Here is a 22391-nt window from a genome sequence, read left to right as displayed (position 1 = left end):
TCTAGGCTGAGGATGTGGCATCAGGAGGCTCTTGGGGGATTGCTAGCCAGCTAGTCTATTCTGAACAGCAAGTTCAATGTTCAAGGAGAGACCCTGTCTCACAAAATAGCATGGAGATGTATAGAGGAAGGCACATATCTCTCTATGTGCACAGATTGGCATGCACATACATACACATGTGCATGTACATGCATATAAAACAAAAATTATCTATGACAACAATTGAAAGATACATATGCTTTCTGATGACTGTGGGCAATATTGCCTCCAGGAGTGTCTGCTTTGCTAAACATTAGAATTACCAGAGGAGATTTTCGTTAATCCTAATGTCCATGCTGTTCCCATATTTACTGAGGCAGAATCCTACATGATAGCTCCAACTGCTCAAGGCTTTCAAAGCCCCCTTGGAATTCTCGCATTAGTCAACGGAGCCAAGGATCTATGAACCAAGTTCTTAACATAGGAATGTCTTAAATGTTGTGAAGAAAGGCTTTGCAGCAAGAGTCAGACACTGAGTCCAGAGGGACGAAGGAACTTGAGTGTCTTAGCCTTTCCCAGCCTACAGTGACTCGGTTACTTGGAAATTGTTTCCAGGTCTGAGGTGTTTCCTGCACATTGTGCAATACGACTTAGAGATTTAGTCGAGAACACGGTATGGAATCCTCATGCAATTAATTTTCGTGTGTGTGTGTGTGTGTGTGTGTGTGTGTGTGTTCAGCCAGGTACACATGTGTACCCATGGATGTAGAGGCCAGAGGACAAGTTTAGGTGCCCATTCCTGAGCTTTGGCCTTCTTCTTTTTGAGTTGGGGGCTCTTAGTCTTCTGAAGCTCACTGAATGGGCTAGGCTGACCAGTCAGAAAGGCCCAGGGCTCCTCCTGTCTCTGCCTCCCCAGTGCCACCATGCTTGGCTCTTTTACATGGGGATTGACTGAACACAGGTCTTCTTGTTTACCTGGTAAGGACTCATCTGGCTGAATTATCTTCCCAGCCCCACAATGAATGTTAATGGCATAAACACTTATAGTGATGCATTATTAATGCCAATTAGTCACTTAAGCACTAGTCAAATGCCGTGTCTAGAACACGAGAGATGACTGTTAATCATGCCTAAAGCAGGATATGAAGGACTACGCAGCCAAGTGTCAGAGCCAGGCAGACCCAAGGAACTCAGATGTCAAGCTTGAGTCTGCAGGGCCCTCTCCTTTATAAGGCACAGGCATGATTCAAAAATCTCAGAACTCACCTCCACCCACAGCTGCCACCACACAGATTTACGGTGTCTCAACGCAGCCACATAGTAACTTGAGTGTGACTTGCTGAAGAAAGCTGCTAATAAATATCCTTGTGTCTTATTAGAAGAGACTTTTAAATCGTCAATGGCATATGGGAAAAGAGCAGGGAGGGTGTTTCCAGGCACATCTCTCTTATTTACTGGGTTACGCCAGAGCTAGGCATGACTTGTTTTCCTTTAGTTGTATCTGAGCAGTTTGACAGAAATTGTGACAAGGTTACTTTTGAATTGATAAAAGGTTTGATTGTGTCAGTGCATTTGTCAAAACTGTCCCATGCTGTGTGTAATGGACTCTACGCCAGAGCTGGATGGCACAGGAGCTGCTCCAACTACTTGGTGTTCAGTCCACAGTGGAAGGGGACATCAGTGGGGTGGGGTAAAAGTCACAGAGAGCAGCTTTGGCTAAGCCTTGGGCTCTGCAAGCATACTCTGTTCCATTGGCTTTGCAAGGTGAGCCTGCCTCCAACCTTGGTAAATGTGAAAGTGACGTTCATAGTCTTGTTTGTAAAGGAGGCAATTTTAGGGCACTTGCTGGAAGAACTGAGGGCAGGACACGCAGGCTTTTCTTACCAGCAGCTTGCTCAGAAGGATCATTGATTTCAGTTAAGAGCAGATAAGCAGCTCAGCAATGGGCAATGACTGTCCAGGGCTCTTCTCTCTTGTTTTTGTTTGAGGTAAGGGCTCACTATGTAGATAAGGCTAGCCTCAAACCCCAAAGTCTCAAGTGCTGGCATTGCAGCTAAGCCTCGCCACATGTGCTTCTTGATCAAGGGTTTCTGGAACCATTGTTTTAATTCAAATGTATAAGCCATTTGCATGGTTAGGTGAAAGATATAATAGGCACGTAAAATATAAATGTGTCCATGTTTGTTCCGTCGAGATTAATGCTTAATTTTATTTTTGAACTGTGTTTCTAAAGTGTGGCTGTGATTATACAGCAACAGTTACCAATTGCAGGGCTGGGGGTAGCTCTAGGGCAGCAGACTGACTGTCCAGTCCACACGGCTCTAGAGAGAGTTCATTACACAGTGTGTCAGACAGTTTTGACAAATGCAAAAAAAAAAAAGAACACAGGAAGGAAGGGAGAGAGGGAAAGAGAGAATAAATGAGAGAGAGACAGAGACAGAGACAGGCAGAGACAGAGACAGAGACAGAGACAGAGAGGAAGGAGATATTACCAATTCTTTGAGGGGGGAGATTTAACTCAAGGATTGAAAACTCGTTACATCATGACACTTATACTCAATCCAAAAGCATTTTCAAACTTTACTGAATGGGATTGCCTCATACCAAACTGCTCCTCTTGTGACAGGCAGAGCACATGTGATCCAAATCTCCACCCATGGTCTTCACTTCGTAGCCCACGCCACTGACATGTGTGTAGTTCTCTGGCTGGGTAGTTCTAATCTGTACCAAAGCCTGAAGTTCATTAGTCTCCTCTTGTGTCGGCCCGTTTGTGTCTGCCCTGAGACCTTCCCTGTCTCAGCCACTGGATGTTTCATAGGATGTTGTGTGTCGTTTTATGACAGGTAACAGACTGGAGCTAAATAAAGGTCAAATGATTTGGGATTACTTCTTTTTTATTTTTGTTTTGCTTGCTTAATTTGAAGCTACTCGACTCTCAAGGCCTTGTTTTGTTTTGTTTTTAATTTTTAAAAAAATGAATGCAGTTGTGCCTGGCAGTGCAGTCTATAATCCCAGCTACTCAGGAGCCTGAGGCAGGAGGATTGCAAGGTCAAGGCCTTTCTGGGCTGCAGACTGAGTTCTAGGCCAGCTGGGGCAACATGGCTACAGCGTGGCAAAGCCTAAACGGGGTTTCTAAATATAGTCACAGGGTCTGGAAATACAGCTCAGTCATAATGAGCTTGCGTCACTTAAATCCAGCCTCCGGGACAAGCACAAAAGTCCATGTCACATCTCTCCCCACACACAATGGTTCCACCATCACGATGGCTTCATTGTCTTTCTCTCGCCTTCTTTGGATGCTGGGCAGCTTTGCTTCCAGTTGGCTTTTCAAGCACACCTGTTGTGATGGTCAACTGTTCCAAGAGACCTCCTCCTCACTCCGCAACTGAAGCTACCTTCCCCCAATCTGAGATGGGATTGTCTCTTTACAACAATTCTGTGGCTTCCTTTAAAAAGAGGTCGTCTTGCCCCCCTCTGTGCTGGAGGTTCACTTTGTTCCCAGGTCAGCTGCCCTTCCCTAAGGTCACTTTGACCTTTTCAGGCTCTTGCCCTTTCAGGATTCCAGGCAGACGTGGCTTCTCCAAGTCAGATGTTCCTGTCTGCCTGGGATGCCCCTCCCTTCTTTCCTCATCAAACCCATCCATCCTTCTCATATTAATTGTTATTCTTTAGAGATGACAGATCTGAGGGTGTGTTGTAAGCTAAGACATGTCATGCTTTGTTTCTGAACTTATGGCCACCTTTCTATTTCAAACCAAATGCTTATTTAATCCAACATTTCTTTCTTTCTTTTTTTTTTTTCCCAGTAGAGGAAAAGCTGAGTTAAGGCAAAGCCTTTACCTAAATTGTGTCACCACCAGTGCACTGGAAGTGTTATGCAAATACTTCCTTTTCTTGGTTGCTTTTTGCTGTTGTTGTTGCTGTTAAACAGTGTCTCAGGTGGTATGCACTGGCATTCAACCTTCTATGGAGCTGAGAATGTCCCCGATCCCTCCACCTTCTCCTCCCCGCAAGTGCAGAGATCAGAGGCATCATGACCATTTCTGGTTTGTAAATATTTCTTGACTGAGAACCTGGTTAAGAGTGGTCCATATTTTGAGCTTTCTAAGAGATACAAAAGATTCGGAACTGTCCTTTTCCTGGTAAACATGCCCACGGCCATGTAGTTATCTAGGATATGGCTATAACTACAGATTTCCATAGAGCAAAAATGTGTCTTCCTGTTTACTCTTCTCTAGTTTTGCCTTCTTTTCTATGATTTTTTTACTTGTCATCTGAACATGGGGGTCGGGGCTGCCATTCAGAATTTGTTTTCATATTACACACTGAAGCATAAATGCATTTATTTTCCTTAATATCATCTTCTTGCTATACATTAGCATTTATATAGGTGCCATGTTCTTATACCAGAAAATGCATTATATTTACGCTGCCTTTGAATATCTTTCTATTATTTTATTATCACCAATATTAGTAATCACTACTACACTCCCTGTCATGTGAGGTACATTAACTTCAGAATTTCCTATAATTTCACAAGAATTAGCATGGGAACTGGGTGCACAGCAAGTCTGAGCAACCTTGCAAATACTACTCAGGACACAGCTCAGCTGACAGGCTTGCCTAGCATGACCGAAGTCCTGGATTTTATCCCATGCACTACAGAAGCCTGGTGTGGTGGTGCATACCTGTAATGGACCCTAGAGCCTATCAGGCAGAGGCAGAGACATCAGCGAGGTTCATGGGTATCTTAGGAGACACAATGTGTTTATAGCCATACTGGAATGCATGGGACACTGTTTCAAATCAGAAAACAAAAACTTTCTTCAGGTGAAAGTATTTTAAAGTATTTGATCCCTGATAGAAATGTAAAATTAGAACATAACAATCACATAGGAGTTGGATGTCACAAAAGAGGGGACAAGATTTTGCAAATAACAATCATATAGGAGACTGACATCACAAAAGAGGGGACACGATTTTCCCAAATGATCTGTGTCAGTGTTGTAGCAAGAGTGCCCTCCAGCCAGCAGGTCTTATTCACATGGGCAAGCCACCCCATGCAGAGGCTGGGCCAGTGCTGGACAGGGGGAAAGAGAAAGGGACACAGATGGACAAGGGCAAGTTCCAAATGAGGACCTCACCCACTGAACTCCAGAGTGACAGAACTGTAGACAGCTTCAGAGTTCAAATTCATTCTTTGAGACACGGGAGAAAACAAATCTAAGAGTGGAGCAACGATTTGTCTAAGGCTACAGACTCCATTGATGACACAGCCAGGAGTGAAAACTGGATTATCTTCATACACGATTAATTCCACTGTTTTCCAATCATAGTGGAATCTCAGATTCCATGGGGAAAAATATTACAAGCAACTAATACCAAGTCCTGACGACCTCAGTGACTAGAGAACCCAAAAATGTTTTTACAGTAACCTGATGAGTGGCTAATTGTTATAAGCCAGCAATTATTAATACACATGGTCAACCATTGCCCTCTGCTGCTATAGCATACTTGACACTTCTCAAATATACATTAGAAACATCAACAAGACTTCTATGCTCCTGTAGGTGTCTGGCTACCCCATCTTTCCAGCCAACACAGGCTTTAGGTAATACTTTCCAGTTACAGAACACTTTACTAAGATAGAAGTTGACAGAGAGATTTGTGCTATGGTGCTGCTGCAGTGGTATGTTCACTAACCAGCTCTTCAGTAAAATAACATTTCCAGAAATCTCTGATGCTGGGTTGGCCAGTTTCTATGTTATACACATTCCCAACCATGGCTGAGTCCAAGCTACCAAATCTCTTTCAAAGCTCTAACAGAATTCAAGAATATTGAACAATAGGTTCTAGTGCATTGCTCAGTCTAGGAGCATCCTGAAGTGGAGTGATGAACAGCCAGGACCAAAAAAGCCCTGCCTCTTGTTTTGGGCATGTATGTATGTATGTATGTATGTATGTATGTATGTATATATGTGTGCATGCCTCCTCTCATACTCCATACTAGGACTTTTATCAGTTGGCAAAGACCATGCCCCTGCAAGAGGCGGTTCCTCTTCCAATGGACAATCATCACCTGTTCTCTCACAAGTCTACTTTCAGTGGAAAAACACCGCAACACCCTCACACACATCTGTTTCACATCCCCAATTTGGATCAAAACAAAAACCTGTTTACATCCACTACAGCTCAGAGTCAGTTTCAAAACATCTTCAGTGCAACAAGGAGAAAAATCCAGAAAAAGATTCAACTGCCGTTTGTGTGTTTGTGTGACGGGGGTGTTCATATGGGTGCATGTATGCGTGTTGCAGGATGCGTGTTCATGCCTCTATGCATCTGTGTGTAGGTCAGAACGTTAAGTTCATGCATAAACCCTCAAGTTTCATCTTAGAGCTTGCCAGATAGTGAGGCTCTTGTTTTGATCTACTTAGCACTGTGTGTGCATAAGTGTGCACCACCATTGCTCGCCTTGTTCGTGGGTTCTAGTCGTTAGGTCTTCGTCCTTCTAAACCAAAGACTGACTGAGCCACATTCCCAATCTTCAGCTCACTCTTAGTAAAGTGGAAACTGTAATTTCAAAGGCAGACACAGTCACACACAAGTGAGAAAGCCTGAGTGTTTACTCCTACGTATCCCCATCAGCACAGTGAAGCTTTGGGCCAGAACGGTCAGTGGTCCTCATGTGCCCAAGGGAGAAGAGGTGTTTAGACAGCGAGCAGTGTCTGCCACATAAGGGTGCCTGTGGGAAATGTTCACCTCTCCAGACCCAGAGAAGTGGAGTCTCTCAGCCTCAGAACACCATGAGCTATAGAACAGCGAGAAAGCATCTCTTCTCAATACCCACAGAGGTGCCTTATGAGTATGACTCAAGTATGAATCAAAAGTAACAGATATTTATCTACAAACTGAATTGTCAAACCAACAATTTTCATATTTTCAAAGACTTTCCTTTCCAAAATAGTGCAGATTTTTCTGACAAGCTGTTTATCTTCTGATTCTCAACCCCTGTATATTTTGTTTAAAAAAAAAAAAGCTTAACAAGTGTCCATATACCTCCACCATGGTAGTTTTAACATTAAAAAAACAAAATTAATGCTTTCTAATTAAATATTGTTCTTCTACATTTCCATCTTAAATCTTGCACAAGTCAAGGCAGATGGTAGCAATGGAGCATCTTTATCCAAATCCACCTACTGTTTCGTTAGCTGATTATCTGGTTAGATCTTTTTGTATGTTTGTTTGTGTATGCCTGTCACTCTCCATTGTCTAGATATGAACTCTAAATTTGTAAATTTATAGTGAAGGCAAATAAACCCTGCCCACAGTGTTTTTCCCTTCCGATATTTTAGAGGTTGGAAACTTTACAAAATAAATAGCATCTTTACTCTCATGCATCAGGGTTACAAAAGAGAAAGGAAGCAAGTGAGTAACAGCTTTCCCTGAATTTAGAGATGCCCAGTTCTGGGACAGTCAAATCACAGACATATACATTGATGATATTTTGAAAATATTAGGAGGGAACTCCAGCTTATGACTCTTAAACTCATGATTTGCTACTGCGTTTGTTTGTTGGGTAAACTGATGCAGTCTTAACATATTTGCTGGTAGATAAAGGTGTTGGTAGATAAAAGATTAATAAAAAAAACATTTTTGGAGGAAAATTATTACTTTCTTTCTTGGGAAATACAGTAGGACTCCATAAGTTGGTTCTTGGCTTGAATAGTGCTTGGGAGTAAATACTTCCAAGGAATTAAAGGGCCAATTATCTGGTCCTGGTTAGAACTGCATTTACCAAATATTGCCAGAAACTTTGATGCCCAGGCAGGACAGCATCCTACAATCAACTGCATCATCTACACCTCTGTAAAATGCAGCTCCTTCCATGAGCATAGTCTCGCATCAACCACTCCTCTCCCCATTGGTTAAGAACACATCTCTACTCTCACTCTTTGTCTCTCAGGCCGATGCACATGCCTCAGCCAGCATTCCATGCCCTATCTGTTCAAGAAAGTCCACCTCTGCAGCCGTGTACCAGACCATGCTCCCTGAACAAAGCTGGAGCAAACCTCCAAATTGAACCTCCACTATGCACAAGAGGCTTCCCCACTGAGCCAGCAGTGGGTACGGCCCGTGGGGTGTCCCCACAAGTGATGTGCACATCAGAGCAGGTTCAGGGAGCCTCGGGACACTTACGGTTGACACAGCTTGATGAGGTCCTGGTCAGTGGTGCCTGGTGGAAGGCCTCGGATGTACAGGTTTGTTTTACTCAACTGTTCCCCGCTGCTGTTGCTGCTGCTGTTTGTGCTGGGACTAGGAGGAGCCATGGGGTGGGGAGCTGGTGCATAGGACTGCTGAAAACAGAAGAAAAAGAAAAAGACTGTTAAATGGACAAACAGAAGCCAGCCCCTATTCACAGGCCAGCAGCACTCCCTAAAGGCAATGCAAGCTGCTTGCTCTCTCTAGTGCATGCACACACACACACACACACACACACACACACACACACACACACACACAACCATGTTCCATGGTGCTTGTAAGAACATCAACATCACCAGCTTTTCCCTTTTTCTGGCCCCACATTTGGATCAGCACAGCCATGAATGGTGGACAAGGAAGCTAGCACGTGCCCCTGGCATATACTCTCAGCTTTTGACTCTGCCCCTCACCAGAATGTCCCTCCTTAGGCTTAGAAGGTAGCATGTCACCTCCTTCCCTCTTCTAGCTTGCTTCTAATAGACAAACATCTTTCACTTCCCATTCTTTGGTTTGCTCCTTGTCTATAAAGGAATTTCTATCAGATGCTTTCCTAAGCCCCATGGGAGAACACAGTTCTGGGTATGTGGGGACCGTTCTAGGCACCCTGGCTTTATGACTGAGCGAGTGACTGAGCAAGTGAGTGAATGAATGCACCTCTCTCAGCTCCTTTCCCACTTTTAAAATTGCTACCTATGAAGACCTGCTTCAAAAGATCATGGCCCACTTGAAATATCCAACCCTAGAGACTTTCTACCTGGGTCCCCCGGGGCTCTGAACAGGAGGATCTATGCATTGGAGCTATCCTGTTCACAGTAGGAGGTTTATAGGTGAGTGTATCGGTGTCCGCCAGGTTCCAATGGCAGCTATTTATTACATTTGAGAGCTAAAAGTGTCCACAGATATTGCTTGACATCCCCTGGTCATGCTAAGGCTCCTCCTCATTTCAGAACCAATATTTTAATCAGTCAAACCATTTTACGTCAAAGTTAAAATAATGGAATTACTATCTGAAGCTTGAGCCATATGAGGTACAGGTAATTAACATACAGATCAAAATTAGCAAATGTGGCACTTATTTTATTGCATCCTACTTTGTGCAAGGCACCTTCAGATCTCAAATGACACAGACTCCCTGGGTTAGGTCCTTGCTGAGTGTCTTATCAGCTCAGTGACCTTTAGATAGTGACTTAACCTCTCAAAAGAACAACAATCTCATTAACACGAACAAAATATTGATGGTTCCCTTGGTCACAGGGTTTGTTAAAGACCTTAGCGAGCTGATGTGGACATGGCTGCTGTAAGTGACCAGTAAACAGGAATGAAGTCATATGTTGATATTTGAGGCTGGGATATCACACTGATAGTGATATTTCTAAGAGCCCCAGGGTTTTCACTTAGAATCTAGAATATCACTCAAAAGCAAGACTCAAGGCTAATGGTCAGCAGTGAAAAGTGTCCCAGGCTCAGCTCCCAGGTCCCCCAATGTGGATAACAACTGCCCTGTAGCTTGCTCCAAGGGATCCAATGTCCTTTTTTGGACTCTGCTAGCAACTGCACACACTTGGTATACATTAACTCATGCACGGCACATACAATACGCACCAATAAGAAATAAATACACCCTTTAAATTATTCTACTGGAAAAATTAGCTGGGTTCCCTCTGAAAGACTTAGTCATTGGGTTGTGGGGGTCAGGTTAGATTAGTAATTATTAGACAGTAAGCTTAGAACAGGGCTCAGTAACAGAAATGAATCCATTCAAATACTGATAGCTCATATTAATTGTCAGCTCCACAGAATCTATACTGACCTGGGAGAAGAGCATTTTGCATGGTTGGGGGCAGTTTCTAATCTGGGTTCATTGAGGTGAGAAGCCCAACTTGAATATGAGTTGAACCATCCCAGGGACTGGAAGTCAGCACAGAATGCAAAGGAGACAGTGGGCTGAGTACCCGGATTCATCTCTACTTCCAACTGAAGATATGATGTGACCAGCTGCCTCAGGCTCCTGGTACCAGGTCCTTCTCTATCATAAAGGACGATATCCTCATACTGTGGGCAAAAGTAAGCCCTCCCTTCCTTAAGCTGCATTTGTTGGGTATTTCATCAGAGCAATGGGAGATGTAAGTAAATATGCATGCTATCTAACTACTCAATGTTTGATTGTTGGAAGAAGTCTCAAGGCTAACTAGATGATATGATGGAGGAAATGACAGCAAACTATACTTTATGCCTTTCTAGTCTCATTCCAAACAAAACGAAACACCATAACCAACATGGCCAGATGGACAGCCATGCTGGCCCTGTAAGTAGAGCTGAACTTGGCCTTGACCAGAGTGAGATGAAATCATGAGATCCCACTGCAGTTACTCCCACTGAGGTGAAGCTACATCATCCTGAAAGTCCCATTTTCCTCCCTTCCTCCTCTTCCATCACTTCCTGGACCAGACTCCATCACACTGGGAAGCTCCTTCCATTTCTCTCCTAGCCCTGCCTGATTGCCACTTATTGATGGTTCTCATTTCAAACTACGCACCACACTGCCGTTTCCTTCCTAGCATCACACTTTGGTCCTTACTGATGTGTTGGGCTTAGTTGCTTAGTGTCTAGCTCCATCTCGGATCTACCAACAGGAATCACCTAGCCTGTACTGTCAGATAAACAGAAGGGGTTATCAATCTTTAGGCTCCATCTTGTGCAATTAAAATGAATAACTGTGATGCTGAGGTTATGGAGACGGAGGATGTGTTCACGGGGCGCAGCTCTGTTCTGTTGTACTATCTGCCCTACACCTCTCAAAGTCTCACACTGGCCCTGGTGCACAATTTCAAGCATCTATATGAGAATGCTTCTTAAGATTCAGGACCTCAACGTGCATCTCACTGCACCATGTTCCACACCCCTCCCCAGCTCCCCATCATCATGAGACCCTTGGTTTTACTATAGTCATCATTTTTTTTAGCTTCAACACCCACTGGAGAAGTTGGTGGTGGGTTTATCTCTCGCCTCTCCCCAGCAGTCAGAGTACAGCAAGCCACCCCATTCTCCGAATCCCTGGTCTCTCTCCTGACCACTGTGTGTGCCATCTGGCACTATGTTCTGTCTTCAAGCTGCCTATCTGCTCTCGCTTCTCTCCTGCTCCCTTACACAGGCCTCTTTTTCACTGGACAGACGAGGAACACCCACAGGATGCAAGAGAATTGTCAAGTGCAAAGCTCAGATGGATCAAAATTAAACAGTGAGGAAGAGAGAGGGAAGGGGAGAAGAAAGTCTGGGGAGGAGAGAACAAGCAAATACCAGAGGAACAGAGGTCAGAACTACCACCTCCCAGAACGAAAACTTTCGCAACTGTTTCTTGGCTCTGCCTAATGCAAGAACAGCAATATCACTGTGGACTTTCATCTTCCCCCATGATTTATGTAAAGGTAGGCAGGGTTATGCTTTGTGCATTTGCATCCAGTGAGGTATAGAATTTAATCTGTGCATAAAACTTGAGCATTTTTAAACATAAAAGTTTGCTTGCTTTCTGAACTAAAGTCAGCTATGTCCCCCTTAGACATTCCTCAAACTTTAACTTTTTATGTATATGCACTGCACATAGTAGGCACTATTGGTGCTTACTAGGGTGGTGTCCAGGTCCCTACCGCATAGTAGGTCAGATCCCATTTATTTTATTATTGGTTTTATCAAGTACTTCATTGTCTGATGAAGCTGGGCTGGGCTGTTTCCAAAGCTGCCTGCCACCGCTTTCATCTCCCCTCTCCTCAGATTCCTTAAATTCCATGCTGGACTGGGGATTCTTTTAAAGTAAGAGTTTTGTTTAAAACAGTTCCCGCCTCACCTAAGCTTTAAAACTACTGTGGAACCTAAAGAATGTCCCCAGCTTTCTGTGCCACAGATCAAGAGAGACCAGACAGAGTCCTGGCCTGACCGAGCGGTCAAAGCGGCAGATGTCGCATGATCAATACGTGTTTACTTAATTCCTTTGTTCCCTCAGGGCTCTTTGCAGGCATTTCCATAAGTAGAACACCATTTAGCAAATTGCACCATGCCTACAGTGATCAATGTGTCCTCCAACAAGGCCAAGGTACTTGGTGGAATACGAAGCTAAAAGCAAACCGATGCTGGGAAGGGGACAGGAAAGGTGTATGCATGGAGATGAAGATATGGAGCAAATTATGTGTGGGAGTGGTGTGTGTGTGTGTGTGTGTGTGTGTGTGTGTGTGTGTGTGTGTGTGTGTACCTGTGTCTCTGTGTGTGTAAGTGTGTGTGTATCTGTATGTCTGTGTCCATAGGTGTGTTTGTCCATGGGTATGCATGCATGCATGTGTGCATGTGTGTCTGTATGCCTGTGTCTGTGTGTGTGTGTGTGTGTGTGCGTGTGTATCTGTGTGTCTGTGGGTGTATTTGTACCTGGAAGTGTGTGTGTGTGTGTGTGTCTGCGTGCCTGTGTCTGTGTGTGTTTGTGTGTATCTGTGTGTGTCCATGGGTGTGCTTGCATGCATTTGTGCATGAATGTGTGTCTGTGTGTGTGTGTGTCTGTATGCCTGTGTCCCTGTGTGTGTAAATGTGTGTGTGTGTGTGTGTGTATCTGTGTGTCTATGTCCATGGATGTATTTGTCCCTGGGTATGTGTGCGTGCATGTGTGTGTGAGTGTGTGTGTGCGTGTGTGTATCTGTGTGTCTGTGTCTGTGGGTGTGCATGGGTGCATCTTTGTGTGTGTGTGTGTACCTGTGTGTGTGCCTGTGTGTATATGTGCCTGTGTGTGTATGTGTGTGTGCGTGTCTGTAGCCATGTGTGTCCGTGTTTATGATGGTGTACTTGTTAGTGTAGTTGTCGGCATATGTGCATGCTGGTGCACATGCACCATGTGTGGTTGCATATAGAAGCTAGAGGTCCATGTTCAATGTCTTCTTTTATTGCTTTCCACCTTGAGATCAGATCTCTTACTGAAACAGGAGCTCTCACTACTCAGGTAGGTTGGCTGGCCAATGCGCTCAGGCATCTGCTTGCCTCTGCCCCTCAGTGCTGAGCGCTGCGCTTACAGGCACAGGCCACCACACTCACCTTTGCTGTGGGTTCTGGCAATCAGAACTCAGATCTCTGTGCTTGTGTGACAGGCACTTTATCAACAGAGCCGTCTCCTGAGCAGGATGTGTGAGGGCCCTGAGTCATGGGAAAGCATGTAACAGCAAAGGAAACTTTCTGCCAGATTCCTGGTTAAAAAGTCTAGAGATTCCTCCCAAAAAGGAGCTACTCTGTGGTGGGGCCAGCAGATCTGCAGATTTTAGTGCTCAGTACAGGGTCTTCCTAGTCTCTGGTTTCATTTCTTTCTGGAATGCCTCATGATTCAGATGGCCGTGAGAATTGCAAATTGTTCTTTGTGTTCAAAAATTTTAAATTCCTTCTTCTCCACCCCTTTTCAAGATAACATTTCTTTATCAACATCAAGTTGTAGAAGGGGCCCAGAACGCCTGAGAAATGCACGTCCTAAATGAATTAATTTGTGAAAACCAAGGGCAATCTGGTATGCTTTGGCTGCCAAACACAGGTAATGAAACCATAGCATCTTAAGAAAAAGGAAGGAAGGAAGGAAGAAAGGAAGGAAGGAAGGAAGGAAGGGAGAGGGGAGAGAGGGAGAGGGAGAGAGAGAGAGAGAGAGAGAGAGAGAGAGAGAGAGAGAGAGAGAGAGAGAGTCGATAATCCCCAGTGTCGATGTATCACAGCAGCCATTTGCCTGATTAAAGTGGCTACTAGCTACACTTTATCTTTCACTCTTTGTCTCCTGCTGTATTTGGAATTTTATCACTGATTAGATTCTAAATCATCCTGAGCCACCATGGAAGGGGTTTTTAAAATGTTAGTAAAATAATATTTTCCTTCAGATAAAACTGACTTTGCTATATTGTGCAAAGCCAGTCTATAAATCATATTTAGGGGTATGGAGAATGACTTACAGTCTGGGGTTACTGAGCATAGATCACTGGAGTGTGACAGGGGTGTGGATTTGCACAATCAGTGTGGTTTTAGAAGCAGTAGAAGTAGGAGATGGCTGAATGTGAGGCTTTGGGTGACAGAGGAAGGAGAGAGGGGATGTCTGTGTGCACACAAATCCACAGGTTTTTCTTTGGTGCTCTTTCATGATGACACTGGTAAGACAGTCACTGAAGACAGGCTACCATATATTGGGACTGCCAATTAGAGTATCGCCACCAGTCTCTTCTTTAGAGGATTCAGTGCAATTATGGCATCTGCTTAGGAAGACACTGTTGTTAAAATGACAGTGAAGACACTTAGAGGTAATTGTTTTCTGCGGTGGCTAAGCATTTGCTATGTTACATGTCATGAGCCTAGTGAGATAAATAAGATTTCTCTCATTTTGCCAAAGGTAGAAACAGGCATCAGAGAAAAGAATGAGTGATGTTTTCAAGGTTACGCAGTTGGGACCCAGATTTGATCCTAAGGCCTGATGTCAGATGCTCTACGAGCAAGACTAAACCTCAGTTCCTCTCGATGCATGCACCAAGACACACGGGCTCTTCCTGGAAGTCAGATAGGAGGATGAGACAGGTGCGAGCTCTGATGCAGAGGTGCAGAGGATGACGGAAGCTGAACCAGCCCTCCCGTCAGAACATAAATGGAGGCATCTTGACATTTAATTCCTGAAGGGGACGTCGCCCTCAGAAGCAGGCACGGTATGAGTTTTTCATATGATGTCAAACAGGCGAGTTCAGTTGTCAGGATGCAGTTGTTTAACAGCGAGAAAATGAACTGGCCGGTGGCTCATCCCCCGGGGCTGACTCACTCAATAAGTTTGGTTCCCATGACTCATTTTTCAAGTTTGAAAACTGCGGCACCCGCCCCAGGTCCTCCCACATTCCTGTAAGATGTCTGGCTATGCGAGTGAGGTTGCAGAGAGGATCCCTCGCTGTGATTTGGACATAAACTAGAGGAAAATGTGAGGAGTTCCCATTTCACAGAAAGTAATGGATTCCATCTACTTAATGTTGCCCACCCAGCTACAGAGTCAAGGAAGTAGTGAAGGAAAAAAAAACAAAGCAAAACAAACCCTTCATTTAGATAATGTCACTGTATTTCTAGACTACTTAACAGGAAGAGGTTGTAATGTATTTTAATGGAAGGAACCTTAACTCTGCTGCCACAGACATTGTAGGAAGGACCTGGCTTTGTTGCGTGCAGCTGCCCAATGCATTGTTGGAAATTCAATAGCGTCCCTGCTCTCCCCTTATTCAAAGCCAGATACATCACCCTCTGCACAGAGCTGTTACAATCGCAAATGTCTTCTGAGATTGCCAGATGTGCTCTGAATAAAAGGAGCAAACCAGGACATTAACCACACGTAGCTCGTTCCTTGAAGAGTCAATACAACGTCTCCGTGGAATAATGATACTAATGACCCAGTCTAAGTAAAATTCATTCTAGGGGTGGGGGGGGAGAGTTGGAGGAAGTCCACTCCAAACTAAAATTCAACTTCTTACTCGTAAATACATATAAGCAAGCCTGCTTTCCCCACACCTCTACCCTCTGAGGACAAGACGGCAAAGAAACACATTTCATTTGTGGCAGACTAAGTCTGAAACACTCTTCTCCCACTGGATTGAAAACATAAATCTTTTGCAAAGAGAATGTTAAATATTTTTTGCATGCAATTCGCCTTGGCTTGCAATCCCTGGGTTCTGGTGCCAAATTGCAGTCAGCTCTACTGCCGGCATCTGGTTGCTGGCAGAGCCCGGTGGCAGTAGTTCTGGTGGTTTGGAGAAGCCAAGGACTCCAGCACACTGCAGTCTGTTCTGAGGATGGTCCACTCAATTTGTTTTTACTCATCATCAGCATGATGGAATTTGTAGTCTTTTATTCACTCAAGGGTAAAGCCTTGGATAAGGTCTCCCATGGGACTGACACACCCCAGCTCTTCTATGTTCCAAAAATGAATGCAGACCACATTCCTGTCTTAAATTGTACATTATTTAGCCAGCCCACACAAGCATTGGGACCAATTTCTCTTATGAACATTGACGCAAAAATACTCAATATAATGCTCGCAAAACAAATATAAGAACATATGAAAGATATCATTCACCATGACCAGGGAGGCTTCATTCTAGGCATGCAGGGATGGTTTAACATACGGAAATCCATCAATGTAATCTACCATATAAATAAACGGAAAGGAAAAATCACATGATCATCTTCTTAGATGCAGAAAAAGCATTTGACAAAATCCAACACCCATTCATGTTTAAAGTTTCGGAGAGATCAGGAATACAAGGCACATACCTAAACAGAATAAAGACTATATACAGCAAGCCAATAGTCAACATCAAATTAAAAGGAGAGATACTCAAGGAAATTCCTCTAAAATCAGGGACCAGGCAAGGCTGCCCACTTTCTCCACATCTCTTCAATATAGTTCTTGACATTCTAGCCAGAGCAATAAGACAACAAAAGAAGATCAAGAGGATTCAAACGAGAAAGGAGGAAATCAAATTATCCCTATTTGCAGATGATATGATAGTGTACATAAGTGACCCCCAAAATTCCACCAGAGAACTCCTACAGCTGATAAACACTTTCAGCAAATTGACTGCATACAAAATTAACTCAAAAAAGTCAAACCTTCCTATGTACAAATGACAATCATGCAGAGGAAGGAATTAGAAAAACTATACCCTTCATGATAGCCACAAGCAATATAAAATATTTAGGAGTAACTCTAACCAAGCAAGTGAATGATTTGTTTGAAAAAAAAACTTTAAATCTCTGAAGAAAGAGACTGAAGATGACATCAGAAGATGGAAGGATCTCCCTTGTTTGTGAATTGGGAGAATTAACATAGTAAAAATGGCCATCTTACCAAATGCAATTTACAGATTCAATGCAATCCCTATCAAAATACTTACACAATTTTTTAAAGAGATTGAAAGATCAATTCTCAACTTCATATGGAATAACAAAAACCACAGAATAGCTAAAATAATCCTATACAATAAAAGATCCTCAGAAGAAATCTCCATGCCTGATCTCAAGCTGTACTATAGATCAATAGTAATTAAAACAGCATAGTACTGGCACAGCCATAGGCTGGTTGATCAATGGAATCGAATCGAAGACCCAAAAATGAATCCACACACATATAGTCACTTGATTTTTAACTAAGAAGCCAAATCTATTCAACGGAAAAAGGATAGCATCTTCAACAAATGGTGCTGGTCTAAATGGATGTCTACACGTATAAAAATGCAATTAGGCCCATATTTGTCACCATGCACAAAACTCAAGTCCAAGTGGATTAAAGACCTCAACATAAACCAGAGACACTAAATTGGTTAGAAGAAAAAGTGGGGAAGAGCCTAGAATACGTTGGCACAGGAGACAACTTCCTGAACAGAATACCAACAGCCCAGGCCTTAAGGTCAACAATTAACAAATGGGACCTCATGAGGCTTCTGTAAGCTTCTGTAAGGCAGGAGACAATATCAGCAGAACAAAGTGACAGCCTACAGAATGGGAAAAGGTCTTCACCAACCCTACATCTGACAAAGGTCTAATATGCAAAATATATAAAGAACTCAAGAAATTAAGCACCACCAAAACCAATAACCCAATTGAGAAATGGGGCTCAGAACTAAACAGAGAATTCTCAACAGAGGAATATTGAATGGCTGAGAAACACTTAAAGAAATGTTCAACGTCTTTAGTCATCAGAGAAATGGAAATCAAAACAACTCTGAGATTCCATCTCACACTCATCAGAATGGCTAAGATAAAAAACTCAAGTGACACCACATGCTGGCGAGGATGTGGAGAAAGAGAAACACTCTTTCATTGTTGATGGAAATGCAAACTAGTGCAATCAATTTGAAAATCACAAAACTGGGAAAAGGACTTCCTCAAGACCCAGCTATTCCACTCCTTGGAATATACCCAGAAGATGCTCCTCCACACAATGAGGACATATGCTCAACCATGTTCACTGCAGCCTTATTCATAATAGCCAGAACCTGAAAACAGCCTAAATTTCCCTCAGTTGTAGAATGGATAAAGAAACTGTGGTTCATTTACACCATGGAATACTACTCACCAATTAAAACCAAGGAAATTCCAAAATTTGTGGACAAATGGATGGAACTAGAAATGATCCTATTGAGTGAGTTAACCCAGAAGCAGAAAGACTCGCATGGTATATACTCACTTATAATTGGGCACTAGCCCAAAAGGCATGTCCCATGAAAGTCTTCACTTACCAGGAGATTGGGATAGATGTGAAGACATCCTACTGGGATTCTAGATATGACAAATATATGAGATGGGAATAGAAGGATCCAGATGATCTTAGAAACCTACAAGAAGAACATCTTAATGGTGGATCAGGGCCCAGAGGCACCTGCTCAAACTATTGCACTAACCAAGGACAATATAAGTAGTAAGCATCGAACCCCTTCTCTGATCTAGCCAATGAACAGGACATTCTCCACAGTTATGTGGAGTGCAGGGACTGACTCTGACATGAACTCTGGTGCCCCATATTTGATCACCTCCTCTTGGTGAGGGAGGCCTGATGACACTCAAAGAAAGAATAAGCAGGCTACCAAGATGAGACTTGATAGCCTATGACCATATAGTCAGGGAGGAGGTCCCCCTCGGTGATAGACCTAGGGGAGGGGAATAGGGTGAAAGTGGGAGGGAGGAACAGGAGGATACAAGTGATGGGATAACAATTGAGTTGTAATCTGAATGAATTAATTAAAAAAAAAAAAAAAAGAACTCTAGGGAGCCGGTTGTGTCTCTACTAGCCTCACCACCAATGGAGCACTTCAACCTCGAGCCATGAGAAGAGGAGGAAGTGTATTCACTCCATTTTGTCAGAAGATTGTCAACGACAAATATATAGAAAATTTAGAATGCTCAACATAGCACCAGCTACAGGCCAATACTCGATTATTTATTTATATAGGGAAATTGCATGATTGTATATATTTGTTTTATCTAATTATATTTTATATATTGTGATAATACAAAATTAACTGTAAACTATTTTAAAATTATGTATACACACACACACACACACACACACACACACACATATATATATATATATATATATATATATATATATATATAATTTTATTAGCCATGTCACCCTCATGGGGCAGATCCTTAAACATGGCTCTCTGGTTTTTAGGAGGAATCATTTACCTTGAAGTGGGTGCTGAAGAGCTAGTTCACTTTTAAACCTTGGAACTGCTTTTCTTGAAATTAAGCCATCAGAACCTGCTTTTTCCATTTTGATCAAGAACCAGAACGTGGTAATGGAGCAGTAATGAAACAATCATATCTCATGGAATGGCTAATTAGTTTCAAGGTATTCACAAATCACTACTCAGTTATTTTTTTAATCATAATTCTGTTAGGATGAGAGTCAGTTTTGCTTACATATTAGTTTTTAAAACCTTGGCAGATTGCATAATTGCACGGTATTCTTTTCTGTTGACAAATAGGCATCATTGACAGTCATTGAATTCTGTTTAGAGATTTAGATATTAAATGACATTTTAAAATTCATGGTACTTGAAAAATATAAGTAAACGAGTTATTATGTAGTTCAAGGACCACTCAGGAAATTTCATCAAAACATTTATAAGCTGGAGACATGCGGCTGTTGTTAAGTACGCTGGCAGTCTCTTATAAGCATTGCCGAGGCTACAAACTCTAATGTCACCTAGTCTTTGCCCAGATCTTTCCTTTCAGATGACCAACTCCTGATTTCGTTAAGAGAAAACTAATACAATCAGCACACACTTCAACATTTGTGGTGCTATGGCATGAGTCGGAAGAGCTGTGTCTGTGTGTTGAGAATAGCACCAAAGGTCTACCACTCTTCTGCAACATCTTATGACTCTAATGCCAACTGTGGCTGTTGTCATGAGAAAATAAGGCATGGCTGTGTACATTACAGTGTGAGCTACATAAGCCCTAACAGTGACAGTAGCCACACCTCTAAATGGAACCTCTGCTATTTGTCAAAGGAACACTCCAGGAGTGGGTCTTAAGTATGGCATTTAAAGCATCCTTCAACTGACATGACTCCTGGCCAGAGTGGATGTGAGGAATTAAATTCAAATTATAGGAAGAATACAGATTATTTAATTTGTTTGTATCCAACAACTATTTTTCATGTTGATTTAAAAGTCTCAAACAGCAGGGACTAGACAGACAGCTCGGTGTTAAAAACATATAGATTTTGCAGAAGACCCAAGAACAATTCTCAGCACTCATTGGGTAGTTTTACAACTGTCTTAAACTCAAGCTCCAGGGTACCCAGGAGGTTTTTGTCCTCTCTACAGTTACCTGTTCTCTCTCTCTCTCTCTCTCTCTCTCTCTCTCTCTCTCTCTCTCTCTCTCTCTCTCTCTCTCAATAAAATAGTAAGCAAATTTATTTAAAATATTAAATATTTAGAAATTCTTTTTAAATAATGTTAAATCAATGTGCTCTAAGATCCCATCCTATGTTTTACAGTCTAATACACTCATCATTTCCATGACATTATAAGTGGCAATGATGCCAGCCATTAACCCTAGCTGTGCTATATATGCCCTCCTACATATGGATAATGGAGACTAATAAATGTAGTTGACATAGACAGGCTAAGGAAACACTTTATTACTACTAAATTAACTTTCAATATTTCCCCCCTTCAGTTAAGAACATCATAACTACAGAAACAGGGAACCATTACTCTACCCAGTCTACTAATTTTCATATTAAAATCTCATTGTAGGAGAATTTTAATCTACAACATGGCTGCTCTGATCACATTAAAAAGACCTCATAGGTCTGTGTGATCTGGCTGGAATGTAGACACACCCTTAGGGCACACCTTTATTCCCAAACAATGGAGGTAAAGTTAGTTTTTAAAAGCATGCACCCATGTTTGAAAATTATGTCTAATTGAGGGGTGGACAAAGTGATGAATCAGAGAAAGATTTGACAGACTAGGATATGCCCAGCTCTTGGGAGAACAGAAGGGGAAGAGAGGTGATTTAAGAGCAGCTCAGGGAGAGAGAAGAGAGGAAGCAGTTTAACAGGAGAGTTTTACAAAGACAGGCTGAAGACAGAACAACTAGACACAGGAAAAGACAGAATGAGCCAGAGAATGAGAAGGAGCCAGAAGATTAGAACGGATTGCTAGAGTTAGTTTGAGGCCAAGCAGAGCAATTCAGTCAGAATCTGAGAGAAGCCAGACTGGATCAGTCAGCTGGGAGAGGTGTTTGAGCCAGAACAGCTGAGTTGAACCACCCAGCAGGAGTTCAGAAAGAGCTACAAAAGGTGATCTTATTCAGCAGTAAGTCTCAGGGGCTGAAGATATTTTCTGCTTAGATTAGATTGTACAGAGGCTAGAAGCTTCCAGGACTAGGTTAGCAGACAGAGGCAGTAGGTCTCAGAAACATTTACCTCAGATGAATGAAGGCTAATTTTACATCTCATATTGTTGATCTCGTTACTGATTACTAATGAGTTATCAAACCAATTCGGTTTGGTAAATTAAAGAAAGAAGAGGAATAGGGAGAGGGAGGTGGGGGGAAGGGAATGGAAAGGGGAAGATTATTGGCATGAGCTATCAGTACAGAATTAATGCCTGTCTCTTTGGCAGATGAGCTCTTTATCTAGACCATTTTACAGCAAGCACTTTATAGGAACACCCCCAAAAAAGGCTCATTGCTTCTCACCATACACACAGAATGCCAGCCTTTTAGGCTTCTTCTTTCTAGAGCCGAAGCCCAAAAGGAGAACTCCTTACAATGAGCTAACAGAGAAAGTCTGCAGATCCATAAACAACAACCAAAATTCTGTGGCATAAAATGGTTCCGTTGTTTTATTAGCCTATTTATTCATATTTTAATGATGTAGCAAAAATTAAATGTGAAGAGAAACTAAGCTTTTAAAGTCCTAAATCTAAGAAATTTGGACTATAAAACACAACAAAATTTCATACAGGGGACAATATTAGAAAACAAATCAAAAATATGACAATAAGCAGGGCCTGGTTTGTGCAGGCTTGTGACACCAGCTAATGAGTCATGAAGGTCACAAGTTCAAGGTCACATAGGTAAGAGAATGAGTTTCAAGT

General features: G+C 42.6%; 1 protein-coding gene across 17 annotated transcripts in view; it reads right to left on the bottom strand.

Annotated features, from left to right (window-relative positions):
• RBMS3 (RNA binding motif single stranded interacting protein 3) overlaps positions 1-22391 on the bottom strand; it is a gene marked incomplete at its 3' end in the record, with an annotated part of 1316912 nt that overhangs the window by 493884 nt on the left and 800637 nt on the right. For 12 of the 17 annotated variants that reach the window (XM_084751857.1, XM_084751867.1, XM_084751868.1 and 9 more), the window contains one exon: positions 8176-8333. In XM_084751857.1, coding sequence (XP_084607983.1) covers positions 8176-8333 — 158 coding nt within the window. The remainder of the gene's footprint in view (positions 1-8175; positions 8334-22391) is intronic. The other 5 variants (XM_084751866.1, XM_084751871.1, XM_084751860.1 and 2 more) reach the window with 1 other exon arrangement.

Source organism: Acomys minous, assembly GCF_964271855.1.
Source record: "Acomys minous genome assembly, chromosome: 13".
Classification (NCBI taxonomy): domain Eukaryota; kingdom Metazoa; phylum Chordata; class Mammalia; order Rodentia; family Muridae; genus Acomys; species Acomys minous.
Note: the sequence above shows the minus strand (reverse complement) of the source record. Positions and strands in the feature narration are given on the sequence as shown.